The 16077-nt window shown below is 48.1% G+C and overlaps 1 protein-coding gene across 3 annotated transcripts in view; it reads right to left on the bottom strand.

The window, feature by feature from the left end:
- The window catches only part of NSF (N-ethylmaleimide sensitive factor, vesicle fusing ATPase), a 76205-nt gene that overhangs the window by 58406 nt on the left and 1722 nt on the right, over positions 1 to 16077 (bottom strand). For all 3 annotated transcript variants that reach the window (XR_005954681.1, XM_041461982.1, XM_041461981.1), the window contains exon 2: positions 4723 to 4808. Coding sequence is in view for 2 of the 3 variants with exons in the window: in XM_041461982.1 (XP_041317916.1) it covers positions 4723 to 4808 (86 nt within the window). In the remaining variant the exon portion in view is untranslated. The remainder of the gene's footprint in view (positions 1 to 4722; positions 4809 to 16077) is intronic.

The following is a 16077-nucleotide window of genomic DNA, read 5'->3' as shown; positions in this document are numbered from 1 at the left end:
GTAACCCAAAACTGGAGCCATGGCAGCCCAAACCTGGAGCCACGACCAGCTGTCACCTGCAAACCCCTCCCAGGCACTGCTGGCACTTGGTGTCCTGGCAGTCAGGAGCATTTTCAACACACCAAAGTGACAACAGAGCTCCCAGCTCAGGAAGACACTGAGCTGAGTCCTCACTGGTTCTGACCCAAAATCACCCAGCAGCTGCCAGGACACCCCTTCCTTGCCTCCTCCTCCTGCCCCAGGCATAAATCCAGGAACCTGGTGTAGGTGGTGAAGTTCCATACAAATGTTACAGGGGAGAACAAGGCATTAATTGGTGCTGCATAGCAGCCAGGGAAGATTTATGGAGATTGGAAGACAGCAGATGTCACTCTGCCTTCATGGAGGAGGATCCAAGGAATTACAGGCTGGTCAGCCTCACCTTACCCCCTAGGGAAGTGATGGAGCAACTAATTCAGGAAGCCAAACAGATTAAAGCACAAGAAAGTGACTGGTAGTCACTCTGAGCATGGATTTAGGAATGGTCAGCATGGATTTACAAAGGAAAATCCATCCTGACCAGCACGACAACCTTCTCCAATGAAATTGTGAGCTCTGGGGCTGAAGGGAGAGCTGGATTTATCCCAGCACTGGCAAACTTTGCACACTCAAAGCAAACCACCCTCAGACCCTGCTGTGATACACACTGGGCAGCGAGAGGGCTGCAGGATGAGCAGCTGCACTTGGGGCTGCAGCCAACAGCATCAATCCCACTGCAGGTCACTGGGATCTGCAAATCCCACTGCAGGAGGTCACCCCAGGAGTCCACATGGGGCCAAAACTAAATTTAACCCCTTCATTCTGAGCAGCTGAAGGGACAGAGCTCCTCAGGAGCCCACAGGGGACACACCTGGGTGTGCTGCTCCTCAGAGGGACCTCAACAGATCCCAATTAAACTCAGTTAGGGAAAATTCAAAGTTCCCCACTCAGGGGGAACAATCCCATGCACCAGTGTATGCTGGGGGCCAAGAAGCCCTGGGAACCAGATGGACAATGAGCTCAACAGGAGCCAGCAACACATCCGTGCAGCAAATGTGGGTAAGATCCCCTTGGGGTGCATTAGCCAGGAACAGGCTGCACTGGCACAGAGCAGGGTGCCCAGAGCAGCTGTGGCTGCCCCATCCCTGGCAGTGCCCAAGGCAGGCTGGACAGGGCTTGCAGCACCCTGGGATAGTGGAAGGTGTCCCTGCCATGGCAGGGGGGAAGTGGAAGTTTTCAAGGTCCTTTTGCAGCCCAAGCCATTAGGTTATTCCACGATTAGGGAGAGCACCAGCAGCAGGACCGGGCAGTGATCCTCCCTGGATGGAACAGTGCTCCAAGGACAGCTCATTTCAAACTCAGCAGTGGGTAAAGCAGAGAACTATCCAGGAGGACAGGACTGAAAGCAGGAGTTTTCTAGCACAGTATTACCCTGAGTAATCCAAATTAGTATCGACACACAACCAAGTGGAAAGGAAGGTGTGACACCACAGAGTATGAGAGAAACGTGCCCAGAGGCAACAAACAAGTTCCAGCTACAATTCAGAAATACTTCCCCACAAAATGCACCTGATGACAACTAACACCTGACTGGAAGCAGCTCATGACACAGGAAAAGACCCAAAATTAAAGCTTTTTAAAGCCCCAAATGGGTCCTGAGCAGTGCACTCAACAGTGACTTCAACATCCAGCATCTCTGCAGGAAGAAACAAACCCCATCACTGCTGGGCTTCACTTCAAAAACTCACAATGCAAGAAAATGACAATACCTGGTAAAAATACTGGGGAAGAGTAGCCATAAAAATTTGATAACAATTACTATGCTGAGATATTCCATTCACCAGAAACAATTCCAGCAAAGCAGAAAGACAGCACAGCTTGGCAACAGACAGATGTCAGGAAGAAAAACAAAGAGAAAAAATGAAAAAAAAAATCAGCTTTTTGACCTAGGAAAGGTCAAATCCTGAAAGGTTCTGTGAGAAAAAATCTGCATAAGACACAGGAACAGCCATTTTTCTTCTCAAAGACAGCAGGAACAGGCAGGTTCCAACAAGCTGTAAGCAACCTAAGTACTATAAATGTTCAAAATAAGGCAACAGCTGAAAACTAAATACATGTTACTACACTCATGTTCACCATGAAGGAGCTCAGAGAGCTCATGGAGGCACAAGGGGGAAATCTCAAACTCATTAAGAGCTTCTGCTTATACACGAACAAAAGGAACAACAAATCACCAGGGCCAGAGCTCTCCCAGGAGGAACTGCTGCTCGATTCCGTGTGTAAATCCTCGCCTGCAACTGTCAGATCCAACCCATGTGCTGCCAGCTCTTAGGAAGGGCTCCAGGAAACTGGGCCCAGGAAACTGCTGGGAAGTTTGCTGGCCAGGCTGAGCAAACCAAGAGAAACTGCAGCAGACATGAATTAACCTGTGAGTGCATCAGACTTTCTGGTGCTGAAGCCCAAGAAGGGCTCCTGTGAGGGAGGGGATGACTCAGGTATCCATGTGGAGGTGCCAGCAGGGATCTCATCCCATGCAGTGCATGTTTGGAAACCCACAGCAATCATTCAGTAAGGGCTCCTCAGAAAACTAAACTAGCCTAGGAGGGATGGGCTTCCCATGTGAAAGGGAACAAGCAGTTCTTAACAGGAACAAAAACTGCCACTGAGACAGCCTGCCCTGACTGCCGTCCCTCACAGCCTGGTTGTGCTCACAACTGGTTTCTCTCTCCAAACTGCACCAAGAGTCCTCAAGGCAGAAGCAGGGCACCGGAGCTGAAGATGGTGCCACTCCCCAAACCACTGCCCAGCACACACTGGGACCATACAGTGCATGGCCTGGTGTGAACTCAGCCCTGACTCATCCCTGCCCAGCTCACGGGGTGCAGGAGGTGAAGCGTGAGAAGATGATCAGCATCACCCTGGGGTTAAAGCATCTCCTTGATCCAAGAGCAAACTCCAGCTCTACACCCCCAGCTGCAAACAGAGCAGAGCCCTTGTGGAGGTAGCACCAAAAACCCTCCTGAGCAGTCAGCATGGTGAGGGACCCGAGCCAGGGGCACTGTCAGGGGATCTACAGCCAGGGCTGGCCCCAGGGATCTACAGCCAGGGCTGGCCCCAGGGATCTACAGCCAGGGCTGGATCCAGGGGATCTACAGCCAGGGCTGGATCCAGGGGATCTGCAGCAGGGTGGCCCCAGGGATCTGCAATGCAGCACCAGCTCTAGCACTGCCAACACCAGGAGCTGCCTGTGCTCCCTCTGACACTGCACAGCCATCTGCAGCATCTGCTCCTGACCAAACACACTGCTGGTGTGTGAGCACCACTGCTGGAAATAAACAGCTCCCAGGGGCAAGGGAACAGCCAGAATCACATCCAGCCTGCTGAGCCAGCACATCCCAGGGCACTGCTTCCTGCATGCTGCCACAAATGCCAGGAGAGAGGGTTCTGGAAGCAAAAGGAACACAGCCGGCTGCAGGGCTGGCAGCTGGGTCCCTGCAGGACATCCACAGTGGAGGAAATTAAAGTTTTTATAATGCATGAGGTAAAATGCTCAGTTCAGGTATTTTTGTAACTCAATTATGTTGAAAAAAAATCAACCTGGGGAAAACCATACTTTGAAAAGACCAGGACACTCTTCTGCCCAAGCAGACACTTTTGCCTGCTTCTGACTCAAAAAGTTCTGCTGTTTTAGGGGGTGCTTTTGTTTGGTTTTGGTATTTTGTACTCCAGTTGGCCTCATGAAATCACAGTTCAGTTCATGCCTCCAGAGCCATGACAGGTGCCAGGGCAGCAGAGCTGGCTGACAGCCTGGACAGGCTGAACACATCCCTGCATTGGTGCAGCTCAGCACTGCTGCGTTCTCCACCCTTAGCAGAGTTCACCTGGGGAGGTATTTTATATAAGGGTGGGCATGTCATTCAGGATCTCCTTTAACATTTTTCCCATTTTTCAAACCCAAGCCCTTCTGCCTTGTGCTGCACGTGATATTCCCTTTCAGCTGAAATTAATGACTTTTGTCTACAACCTACATACTAAAATCTGTCAGAGCTTCCCTAAAGCTGCAGCAAAACAAAGAATCTGACTATGTGAATTGGCTTCTTGTAATCCAAACCCTTCTGTGTGGGCTGAGCTGAACAATGCAGGTGTTTTCCACCTAACAGAAATAAACCCCAGAGTCAGGTTCCATCAGCCACCCCAAAACTGCAATTAAAGAATCCAGCTCGTTGTGCCCACACTCTGGCTGCTTCTCCCTTTTGTTCTTGTGCAGGAAAACCCTGAGAACAAGAGTTCTCCTGGCTCTGCTAAGCACTCCCATATGATGTGAAAGTGAGAAGATGCCCCAAGTAATACAATAACATTTTTGAAATAGTTCAAATATTCTCACTATGTAACAGGAACAACAGCAAAACCAAAACAAACAAAAATTATCACAATAAGTACTTCATTAAAATAATTATTCTATTAGTTAAGCAGATGCAGTTCCCAAGAAAGAAATACTTTAGAGAAACAGTCACCCTTCTTCCAGTATCTGCCATTTCCAGAAAGAGCCACATTGAAAGTTCTGATCCCTAAAGACACACAAGTTTTGTTAATCAAACTGCTGTGTTCACCTTTCAAAACCTGAAATGTCATTCCCCCTCCACACAAATTTTGAAAAGAATTCCTTTTTGGTTAAAAGCTGAAAGAGCAACAGTGCACACTTACTGCCCAGACTGGAAGTCCTTCTCATTCACCACAGCACAGTTGGTTAAGGACAGCTCATCAGTGGGACATCTCGCTGCTTGCATAGGCTACAAGAGAGGGGTGGAAAAAATGTCAAATAAAATTCTGGTTTTCCTTTACCAAGCCAAGCCTCAAGACTTCTGCAAAACCACAAAGCACAAAACAGATCTCCTGAGTCCTGGCACACTCTCAGAGCCCACTGGTATCAACAAGCTCCTCTTCCAGCTTCATCCAAACATTTCCACGTGTCACAGGTATTTGTATCCCCAAAGCTCTGCATTTTGGGGCTATTATGTACTTTGTATTTTCTACCCTACCTACACAAATACTTCAAAATTAGCTGGGAGAAAGCCTGCAAAGCAAACACTGTTAGCTTGCAAGTGAACCCTGGCACCAAAGCTTCCCCAGTGCTGGCACAAGGCAGCAGGTAATCAGCATTCCCTGGAAGGTGTTTCTTGCACAGTGACAGGCACTGGGATCTTCTGGGAGCTGCTAAGGAAAAGCAGCCTGGAGTCAGAGCAGCTCCCCTACAACCCTGCCTCACGGTGCTGGGCTGGATCACAGAGCCCGTGCAGGGAGGAAGGGAGGGATAAAGATGTGACCTTCCCTCTTCCCTGAACATAACTCAGAAAACTGGAATTTCAGCATGTCCATTCTGCATAAACCCCTTCACCCCGTGCAGTACAGAGCAGCACTGAGAGTCCACAGGAAGGTTTAACCTCAGCCAGCTGCTATCCAGCCCCCCAGTCCCTTTATATCACTTCTCAAAAGAAATATCACATGTGAATATTTTCCACTCTACAGGAAACATCCCAGATCCGTAACACGCTGAAGAAAATTAGATAAATAGTTAATTCCAGCCTATCACTATGAAAAAAATTACTGCAACAAATTTTGTGGGGGAATCCTCCCCCTCTTTTTATTCTCTAATGCCAGAGGACCAATCCTTTTTCAGGAGTATCTGCTCGTTTTTGCCCCTTCCACTGTTACTCATCAATCAGCAATTACAAACTGAAATAGCAGCACTCCCAGCCCAAGCTGCCCATCCCCATCATGAGGCAGGATGGAGTGGGGAGGAGCACAGCAGAGGGACCTCAGCCCCACCCTACACCCCCATCCCACCTGCTCCTGCAGTACTATACCACAAAACAAGGGCTGAACAATGATAATTGCGATCAAAATGCCTCCAGAAATGGAGAAAGGGATGGAAAAGGCAGGATGTTTCTATCATTAGCTATGGACTGAAGAAGCTTTTCATTTGGGGAAAAGCTAAACTTGTCCCCCAAGGTGTCATTTGGAGAATCAAAGCACAGCTACCTCTGTCAGATACAAATTTGCAGGCAGTGCAACAGAAACTATTTGACAGCATCAACCTATTGCTAAAAGTAATTCAGGAGGGATTTTCTCTTAAAACCACCCTTAAATCCCAGCAGCAAGCACAGGAAATGCACTGATCCCAACACACACACCTAAATCATTTCCCAGGAGTCACTGCCCTGCTCAGCCTTCCTTCCCCAGCCCCTCTGGGACAAGAATCAGAAAATTTTCCCCCCAGCCTGCTCTAAAGTTCAGATCAACTTTCATGGCGCAGTGTGATTTGTCTCAAGTACTTGCTATTTAGAAAAGGACTAACTCATTACTTTTACTAAATAATGCCCAATTGCCCTTGACATATGTGACAACCAAAAAATACTCCATTTTCAGACCTGAAGCAGATTTATCTATCTGAATGCTGAGTGTAATAAAAGACTCAAATGTTCTCGTAATAAAATATATGACATCAGTGGATTTATGAGATACACAGCCTGTCTGCTGAGGCCCCTTGGCATGGAGCACTTCACAGCAAACATTCACCATTTTATCACTTCTGCTCCCATCTGCAGGGCACAGTTTTGTGAAGGACATGCCCTGATAAAACGCATTACAGGGGATATTTCTGGAGAAAAGTGGACACGGAGCTCCTGGATTAAACCTTTTTACAGCACTATCCTCAAGTGCATTTTTAATCCTTGGTGACAAACTGCTTCCTACACATGGCCAAGCTGCCAATCCCAGCTGCACTGGGAACACAGAGCTTTGGGAAATGCAGGAATAGAAAGGAGTGCATTCCAAACCCAGCAACGACTGCAAGCTCTGCAGCACGGCAGAGATGATGGCAGAACACCCTTGGGTGTCTGACACGTGAAATAACGTGGCTGCAGCAGCAGCAGAGGCCGTGCCAGCCACCCTAGAGCCCAGTTCATCCTCCTCCTGAGGCCTGGCATGAGCCCATTTCTCCCTGGCAATGACCAACATCTCAGGCAGCACCTCTGCTCCCAGCCCTCCACTACACACCCTCCTCAAGCTCCAAGATTTTGCAGATCTTCAGAACATTATCTATATTCTGAAATGGTTTTAACATCACCCAGCTGCAAGACTCACTCGAGGGGTCTCACTCCCAGGCATGGAGTTCCACAAGGGGGCAAGGGACAGCTTGAGGAAATCTGGTCATGAAGAGGTGACAATTAAACTGGAAATCATCCAGGTAGGAAGGAGGAACATGCTGCTGTGGGGAGCTGCAGGGGCTCCCTTTTACCTGGCCTCCCCACAGAGCTCATACCCTGCTGCTGCTCTAGGGATGGATTCTTGTCTCTGTCAAGCAGCTGAGCTGTCACAGCCAGGACACAGGCACAGGCTGCTCCTGAGGAAGCTTTCCTGGCATAAATGCAGCAGTCCAGAGCTGGAACACATGGCTGGCATATGCCAGTGGTGCTGCTGTCAGAAACACTTTAAGCTCTTGCATTTTGGGTTCCAGCTTCCCAGGACAGCAGCACAAGGACTCCCAGAACCTGCCCCTCTCCCCTCTCTGCCATCCCACACCCACTGCCAGCACTAACACACCATATCAGGATACAGGGGCAGGAAAATCCTTGTGAGTATTCCTAGGGATCTCAAAGTAGATTTACACAAACTAATTTTAAGCAAACTGGCAAGTTACTGCTGGCAACCAGGCAAGACAGGTCTAACAAACCAGAGTGCAAGCTCCTGCAGGTGACAGCAGATGCCACCTGCTGCAGTCACCCCCTGGCACTGCCAGGCTGGAGGTGACCCATACACCCTCACACGCTGCTGTTACACCCACATCCACAACACAGATCTGGCTTAAAGAAGGCAAATCAGGGTTAAATTAGGCAAAAGAATCTCCACACTACCTCCCGGTATTGTTCTGCTTTATACAAAGAGGAGACTCCAAGGACAGCACAGTCCTGAGGAGGTGACTGCACAGTGCTAAAGCATTCCCAGCATCAGGCAGGCAGCACCTGCTATTAAACCCAGACCTGTTCCAGCGTTCCTTCTGTTTGCCAAGAGGAAAACAAGACCATATGATGCACTGATAAATCTCATTCTGAGACAAACATGAAGGACCCCACCTCTGGGTTTGTGACAAAGCAGGAATGTTGCCTCAAAACCCAGGAGGCTTAATGATACTAGCATATTTTATTTTTACAAAGAAAAGTTGCCCTGAAGAACAAACAGCTACATAATAAAAACAATCACCATAACGTCTGATCTTTCAGAGATTTTTTTTCCAAAGCTGCAAGGACTCGTTTTCCTCCACAGAAAATACAAAACTCACATGTTTACAAAGTCACAGAATAGCCGGGGTTGGAAGGGCCTCTGGAGACCATCCAGTCCAAACCCCTGCCAAAGCCCAGAAAGTGGTGCTGCTATTTGGATATTTTCACACACACATAAACCACACCTCTCGTGTTTTGTCAATTCACCTCTTGTGAATCATTAAGGCTAACGGCAGAGGAAGCCAAGGAAAAACATGTTTCTCCCCACAGAGATAAGGTGGTGGTAACGACTGAGAGCACTGCTGACAGCTGGTACTGAGAAGAGCTGAAACATTAAGTGCTAAGGCAAAGATGCTCCTCATCCAAGACAACTGAACTCATTTCATTTCCTAATGCTGAGCAAGAGATTATGAAACAGCCTCTAAAGATGAGGCAGGTTTGGTTCTGTGCCCTGTTCTCACATGGTTTGTACAAGACAAATATTGTTCAAGTACTGTATGTTCAAAAATCTCCTTAGTGTAAAACAAACACAGATACACATCCCATGTATATGCAGGTGCACAGAGATGGAATTTCTGGCACACAGGTGCTGGCAGAGGAGTGTTAGGAAATGTGACAACTCTGGGTACCAGACATTTCCATTTCCCCAGCAGAGCCCACTGCCAGCTGCATTGAGATGGGGATCCCTGCTCCAAAAAGCACCCAAGCTTGCCTGTAGCAGCTGCTGGGCACCAAAGTCTCTCTGAGCCCAGAGCCTCATCACCCAAAGAGGGCAGAGAGGTGTAATTCCTGGTGAGCAGTGCAGTCTACACTCCCCAGAGCCCCAGCAGAGGTGCCTCTGTGGGTGGAACCACGGCTGACTCCAAACCAAACACTCACCACCACGGGTCTGCCAATAAAATGAAGTTTGAATACTGACAGGAAGAATTATGATGTCAAAGGAGCTCTGAAGATAAAGAGGGAACTGACATGATGAATCACAGATCCTACATATTCTCCCCGAGTACACTCCTGACAGGAAACACACGCACAAAGCTCTGCCTGTATCTCTAGATCCCAGGGACACCAGAGGTGGACATTACACCTGGGGACACAGGGACAAGCAGCAGCTCCAGCAGGAGGATGAGCTGCAGAGATGGCTCAGCACCAACCAAGCTCCCAGCTCAGGGAAGCCCAAGGACTGTGCCTGCTCTCTACACCCATAACACACCATGGAGCTGAGCAACAGCTCAGCACCGAAGGACAAAAGAAATGGCCATAAAACAGCAACACCAGCAGAGCTCCTGGCTGCCAGGTAAGAGTGGGTTCCTGACCTGCAGGGGAAGCTGGCTCTGTCACAGGGAGAAACAGTAAAGACAAAACCTAAAGAACAATTTTGTAATATTCATAAAATGAATGACAACATGCTGTCACCATCAGGGACACAAGTTGTCCTAAATGTTGTGGTTCTAAATAATTTTAAAAATTAACTAAGGAAGTTTAGTAACTTGCAGAGGGTTTTTCTGGACATGTAAAAAAAAACACTGACTAAAGCTTCCATATTTCTGCAGCCACAAGAGGAGATCAACCTACAAGGAAATTTTTGGACCAGCAGGCCTGGCCAGACAGGCCCTTCCAGACCTCCTGGCTGTGCCAGGATAAGCTGCTGTCCCTGGAACACACAGCCCTGACTCCCTGCTCAGGCCTGGCCATTCCACCTGCTCCCCATGACCTCTATTTGTTTGCTGGAAGCTTTTATTCTCTTCAGGAAGGAGCTGCATTCTCTCTCAACAACAAAGTCAGAAATACCAATTTTCTTCTCCTATTAAAGAAGAACACATTGGGAAGCTAAAATCTCAGAAGTAATATTCACATTCTCGACAAAGGCAGGGAACACTGAGTGAGCTGCCTCAGCACAGCCTCCAGAGGTGCCTGGGTGAGATGGATCCCTCCTTCCCACACCCCCCGAGCCACTCCCACGCTGTGAATCACCCCCGTGCTGCATCGCAGAGACCCAAAGAGCTCCGAGGAGGAGAGAGGGAAGAGCTCCCATCAGCACCTCCTGCATCAGCCAGGGCTGGAAATGAAACAGGGAATGTTCCCCCTGCATTGTCTGCCTGTGGCAGTGGTGACATCCCTGCCTGGTAAGAGCTCTCCCCCGGCACAGACAGGCAGCAGGACACAGGAAAGTTTTAGCTTTCTTATTTTTCAGATTCTGCACTGCATTAGTATGTAACTCTGAACTTCATATAAAGTGTTAGCAAGTTCTCCTCACAGTTTAGCTAGACAAAACAAGCCTTTTCCAGACTGAGAAGGCCCAAAAAGTATAAACAACAGCGAATTGAGGAGAACATTGGGAGGATGGGACTTTATAACCTGAAGCTGTAATTGAAATTGAAGCTGTAATTAACCCCAATATAGAAATGGACCAAAACTTATAAAAGTGTGGAAACTCATGACTCTGAGTCCATCTTGGGTGGAGCCATGGCCAGGCTCTTGTACTGCCCGAGGTGTATCCTTTGAATGCCTTCTAATAAATCCTACTTTATTCCTTTAACACTGTCCAGCCTCTGTTCTGGGGAGCCTCTCAAGACATCAGCCAGACACTCTACACTGGGCACTGTTTATCAAACACTCAACACATTCCCCAGTTTCTCTCTCTGAGAGCAGCCCTGCACTCTCTGGGCCTGAATCCAGAAATTACTGCCTGTCCTGGCACTCCAGAGCCACTTTATCAGGGCAGAAGGGCCTCTCCCACAATTAAAGGACACTGGCTTTTACTGCTGCTTCCCTTTGTTTGCAAAGTTCAAGTGAACTCAGTTCTGCAGGGGCAGCTCTGTCACTCCAGCGTTGTTTACCTGCAGTTACCGCCTCACAGCTTGAACACAGCTCTGCTATTGCCAATATTTGCCAACGTCACGAGAAAGACAATTACAGTCCCAAGAACAAAGAGTTCCAAGAGTTTGCCTGATCCAACAGAGCAGAAGAAATAAGAGAGCTAAAGGAGAGCTTCTCCAAGCAGAGCATCTACAGTCGAATTACACAAGTTGCTCTGCCCAGAGATGTCCTTCTCCACATCAGCTCTTCACAATATGATCAGTGATTTTAGGAAATGCACCTGTACCTGAGCTGCTGTGCCACAGAACCAGGGAGCTGCTCTCTGACAGCTCACCAGGAACAGCAGCTCCACCTTCCTATTAAGCAATAATGACCAAGGATATGTGCATTTTAATTAACACATCCATTTTTTGAGTGCATGTTGCCTCACATTCCTTTCTCAAGCCAGGATGATCAACAATTTAATTACAGGGAATTGTTGCTTGTTGTGTTGCACCTAAACATCTTTAAAAAATGCCAAGGGAATGAACCACCACCCCAACAGAGTAAGCTGAGGTGCTGGGATGCAGGTCACAGGAGCAGTGAGGACACCTCATTGATGCAAATTTCATCCCATTTATATTTAGAAAAGTTACCCGATGGCAACAAGGACAATGTGAATATATGTTAATGTTAAAACTATCCCCCTTGGAATGTGCCCTGTGAAAGCCCAGGATGCTGCTGTCCCAGCACTGGCACAGGGCAACCCCTGGCACTGAACTCCCCAGGACTCTGATGTGCCAAACACCACACAGCCACCAGCAGCTAAAGATGCAGCAGCTTGCAAGTACTGCTCTATTTTTTACAGAAAAAGCACATGACACAACTCCAGGGCATCAATTACTCCAGATTTTTTGATAGAAGGTCATTGCTTTATTGCATCCCAGGAGACCAGAGAAATGTGTTAAATCTTTTCATACTTCAAACCTTTGCCCTCCCTGAGGGCAGGATCTGCCTGCACAGGGAGGAGCAGAGCAGCAGTGCCTGAGGAACTGCACACCCAGCCTTGGTTTATGAGCAGCAGCACAATCAGCTGGCTCAGACACAGCTCCAGGGCACTGCAACAGAAGCTCTTCCATTCATTTCAGCAACTGGGTTTCTTGTTGGGCTTTTTCTGTTTACAGAACCTTCTCCAACACAGCTCCCCAATTCCTGGGGGTCTGAAAACCTTCTGGAGATGGTCAACATGGGTGTTGCATCACAAAACTCTGGTCTCTGCCTGAGAACCTCCCTGATGTGAGACAGCATCCTGAACACATCATGCAGAGCCCCCAGGCTGAGCCTCATCCTTCCAAAAGCCACTGCAGTTCCCAAGATCCTGTCCCACTGCTCAGGGCTGTCACTGCACCAGCTCTCCCTAAAGCTCATCCCCTCCTGCACTTGTGAGGGCATCTGAACATCTCCACCAACCCTGGATCAAAAAAAGATCACTGCATGACATGGGGACTGACATTTTAGTTGTTTTCATGTAAAAAAAATGAATCAATGGTAATTTCATTGCATTGAAACTATGTCCTGCCTGGTGGGTAATTCAGCAAAACAGAAGTGCCACTACTTTCTAACAACTGCTTTTCTGTGGGCTCAAGCAGATCTGGTTTTATGACAGAACTTCTTCCAAATTCAGGTTTATCCTGAGCCTGAATGACCTCTGTGGTCTGAGGCACAGAACCCAGAACAGGAGAGGAAAAGAGAAGATCTTGCTGTGCTCTGGGGAAAAAAAAAATCAAAAGTAATACGTACAAAGTTCACACTTGAAATGATCCTCAAAAAGATTCTCTGACTTTTTAAAAAGATTTTTTCCTACTAAAAAAATTATTACCTAAGTTTAATTATTCTGGCAGGTCCACATAATAAGTGTGATATACCAGCACCCCAAAAACTGGAGATGGAGAGGCAGCACTGACATCTCCCTTTGGCAATGACTTTTTAAGCACAAGCTTAGGACACACAGCTTCTGCAACACTGAGCCAAGCAACAAATTAATCAAAGATGACAGGGCCGGATATGCCCACAAACATTCAGATGGTCTTAAGAATTTTATTCTAAATAATTGTAGAGCTTTTAACAAATTATGTGACTTTATTTTAAATAATTCAGCAAGGCAGAAGTCCTGAAAGCAGGCCACAAGCTGATTTGTGATGATTTCACAAGACAGTTACGAGGTTGCAAAAGTGATTACAGAAACAGAGATTCAGAAGAGTTTTCTCCCAATTCCCTGAAACATTGCTTTGAAAATGAAAAACCCATTTCTTCATATTACACGCTAGGAAAGACTAAAAAAAACTAAGTGACGATAGCAGGAACAGTAGCAGGCTGCAAGAAGGAGCGAAGTTGATTCATAAACCTTTCTTTAGTTGCCTGACAACCCCTGCATCTCTGAAGGCTGGTTCCATATGTTATCAGAAATCACCTTACAGCTTTAACCCATCAACGTAAAGCCCAGCCCCCACTATTTCAAAGTCCCTACCAAACCATCCAACCTAAAACCACATTGTCTACATTTTAAGTATTTTTAAATAATTCAAGCAAATAATAAGCCAAATGTTATTAATTGTCTAGTGCTGTTTCAGGTATAGTATATGCATTAAATGTTAGGAATTCTTCCCTGTGAGGATGGGCAGGCCCTGGCACAGGGTGCCCAGAGCAGCTGAGGCTGCCCCTGGATCCCTGGCAGTGCCCAAGGCCAGGTTGGAGCAGCCTGGGACAGTGGAAGGTGTCCCTGCCATGGCAGGGGTGGAACTGGGTGGGTTTAAGGTCCTTTCTGACCCAAACCATCCTGGGATTCTGTGCTGGCTGCAGGAAGCAGAAGAGAGCAGGGTCAGGCCAGCACTGCCTTTGGCAGCAGAGCACCAAGGGCCTCAGACTGTCCTTCACCACCTTCCCACTCCTGCTGCACCTCTGGATCCTGCACCTGGTGCCACCAGATGCCAGCAGGACCCTGTGCTCAGTCTCAGGCTCTCGAGAGGAGTGACAGCACCACTCTGCAGGGTCAGACACCACCCAGCACCTGAGTGAATCCAAAACCATTTCCAACCCAACACAAAGGCAATCTCTTCTGAGGAGCCAACAGCGCAGAGCCTGCTCTCACTGGGCTAAAGGCAGCAGTGCCCCAAAGCAGCCCCAAACAGCAGAGGAACAAAAATGGGTGTGTTACACCAGGGACACCCCCTAAAACAGCCATTATTTCTAACCATGGACTGTTACACAAGTTCAGCTATTACAAATCCCATATTCCTTAGAGAAAACCACAGCAGTGTCTCTGCTGAGGGATCCACAAGAGCACCCAGCACACACACAGGGTGTCAGAGGAGGCAGCAGCACTGACCCAGCTGCCCCCTGCCCCACCCCAATCCCATGGAACTCTCCAGCCTGTGCAGACACAGGCAGGAATGCAGCTTGTGCTGGATCCATCCACTGGAACAAGGCACAGAAATCACCTGGCCTTTCTAGATGCCTTTGGGAACTAATTCCTGATGTAGTTCAAATCAATTAGTTACAGACAGCCCCAGAGAACTTCCAGGGGTCCACTTGGTACAAGAGGTCCATAACCAGCTGCAGACACAGCAGCTTCTCCCCGTTCCCTCTCCTGCAGATGCCTCACTGCTCTGCCTGCGTGCCTAATGATCCCCATGCAGAGATACAGAATAAATTATTACAGAAACAGCCATTATTTCTAATCATCATAAACTGTTTTTCCTGTAAACTTCAATCACTGCTAATCACCATCTCTTCCTTGCTACAGAGAGACCCAGTGCAATTAGGGGAGCAGAGTAACACACCTGAAAGAGCATCACACAATTAATCAGATTTGGCTTATCATTCACCTGAATTATTCAAAATGTTACTAGAAGTTTAAATATTTTGTCTCTCTGGTACATCAGGACAGCCAATCATTTCTCCCTGTGAGAATGTACTGCACAAATCGAATCACACCAGTCCAGCAAAAGAGATTAAGCTCTAAATGGCATTGCAGAACAGATTTGCAGGGCAGGAGGAGTCACTGAAGCTCCTCATCCCACCTTGCAGGTTGAAGCACCTGTTAAAAACGCTGACAACAGAACAGCACCTGTGTTCCAGCATCAGCTCACCTGCTGTGCCTGGAGCTATCACACACCTCCATCCTCCCACCAACTGTTCCGTGTTTACCCCGACACAGCTCTGGGTTGCAGCCCCAGGGTGCTGCTGCCTGCTCCCCCTGCTCCCCAGCCTCCCCAGCACTGCTGCTGGCCCACGGGCCAGCTGGAAGGAGCAGGCAGCTCCCTTGGTAGCTCACACGGAAAGCATTTGAAGGATCAGACCCAGCTTGGAGAGGGAGATAGAACACTCAGCTGAAGGATTCTCTCTGCAGCATTAAACAACCTGATAATGCTGCAACAACTGCATTTGTAGGCAAATCATGAAAACACTGAATTCTGAGAAGCTTCCTGATAACCCAAGGAGAGCATCACTTATCCAACTGCCAGATTAGGAGGCAGCTAAGCATCAATCTTTCCTTTAAATTCACACAAATCCCCCTTTCCTTCACCAGGCTCCCAAGCTGGTCAAATAAAGGCACATTTGTCTCCCATTTTTTAGTAGCAGAAAAGCTCAAAGCAGAAGAATAAAGTTGAGGTTGATCCTTCTTCTTCCTCCCCACAGCCCCAGTCACCAATCCCTGCACTCAGCATGCACCAGGCTGTTCCCTGAGGACACAGCTGGGAGGGCTCAGGGGGCAGGAGCACTGCAGCCAGGTTGGGTTAGGCCCAGGAGTCTCAGAACCACGTCCAGTGTGGGTAAAATTATCTCACCACTGACCAGAGCACTGGGCTCCTGCTCTGGGCAACAGAATGCTGAAAAAAACCAGTCAAGGCTCACAGATTTCCCTGGGTGAGATGAAGAAAAGAAGGTGCAAGGAGGAAGGTGAGACCAGGAATCTGGAGCAGAG

Source organism: Pyrgilauda ruficollis, unplaced genomic scaffold (genome assembly GCF_017590135.1).
Source record: "Pyrgilauda ruficollis isolate IOZ18807 unplaced genomic scaffold, ASM1759013v1 scaffold159, whole genome shotgun sequence".
NCBI classification, from domain to species: Eukaryota; Metazoa; Chordata; class Aves; order Passeriformes; family Passeridae; genus Pyrgilauda; species Pyrgilauda ruficollis.
Note: the sequence above shows the minus strand (reverse complement) of the source record. Positions and strands in the feature narration are given on the sequence as shown.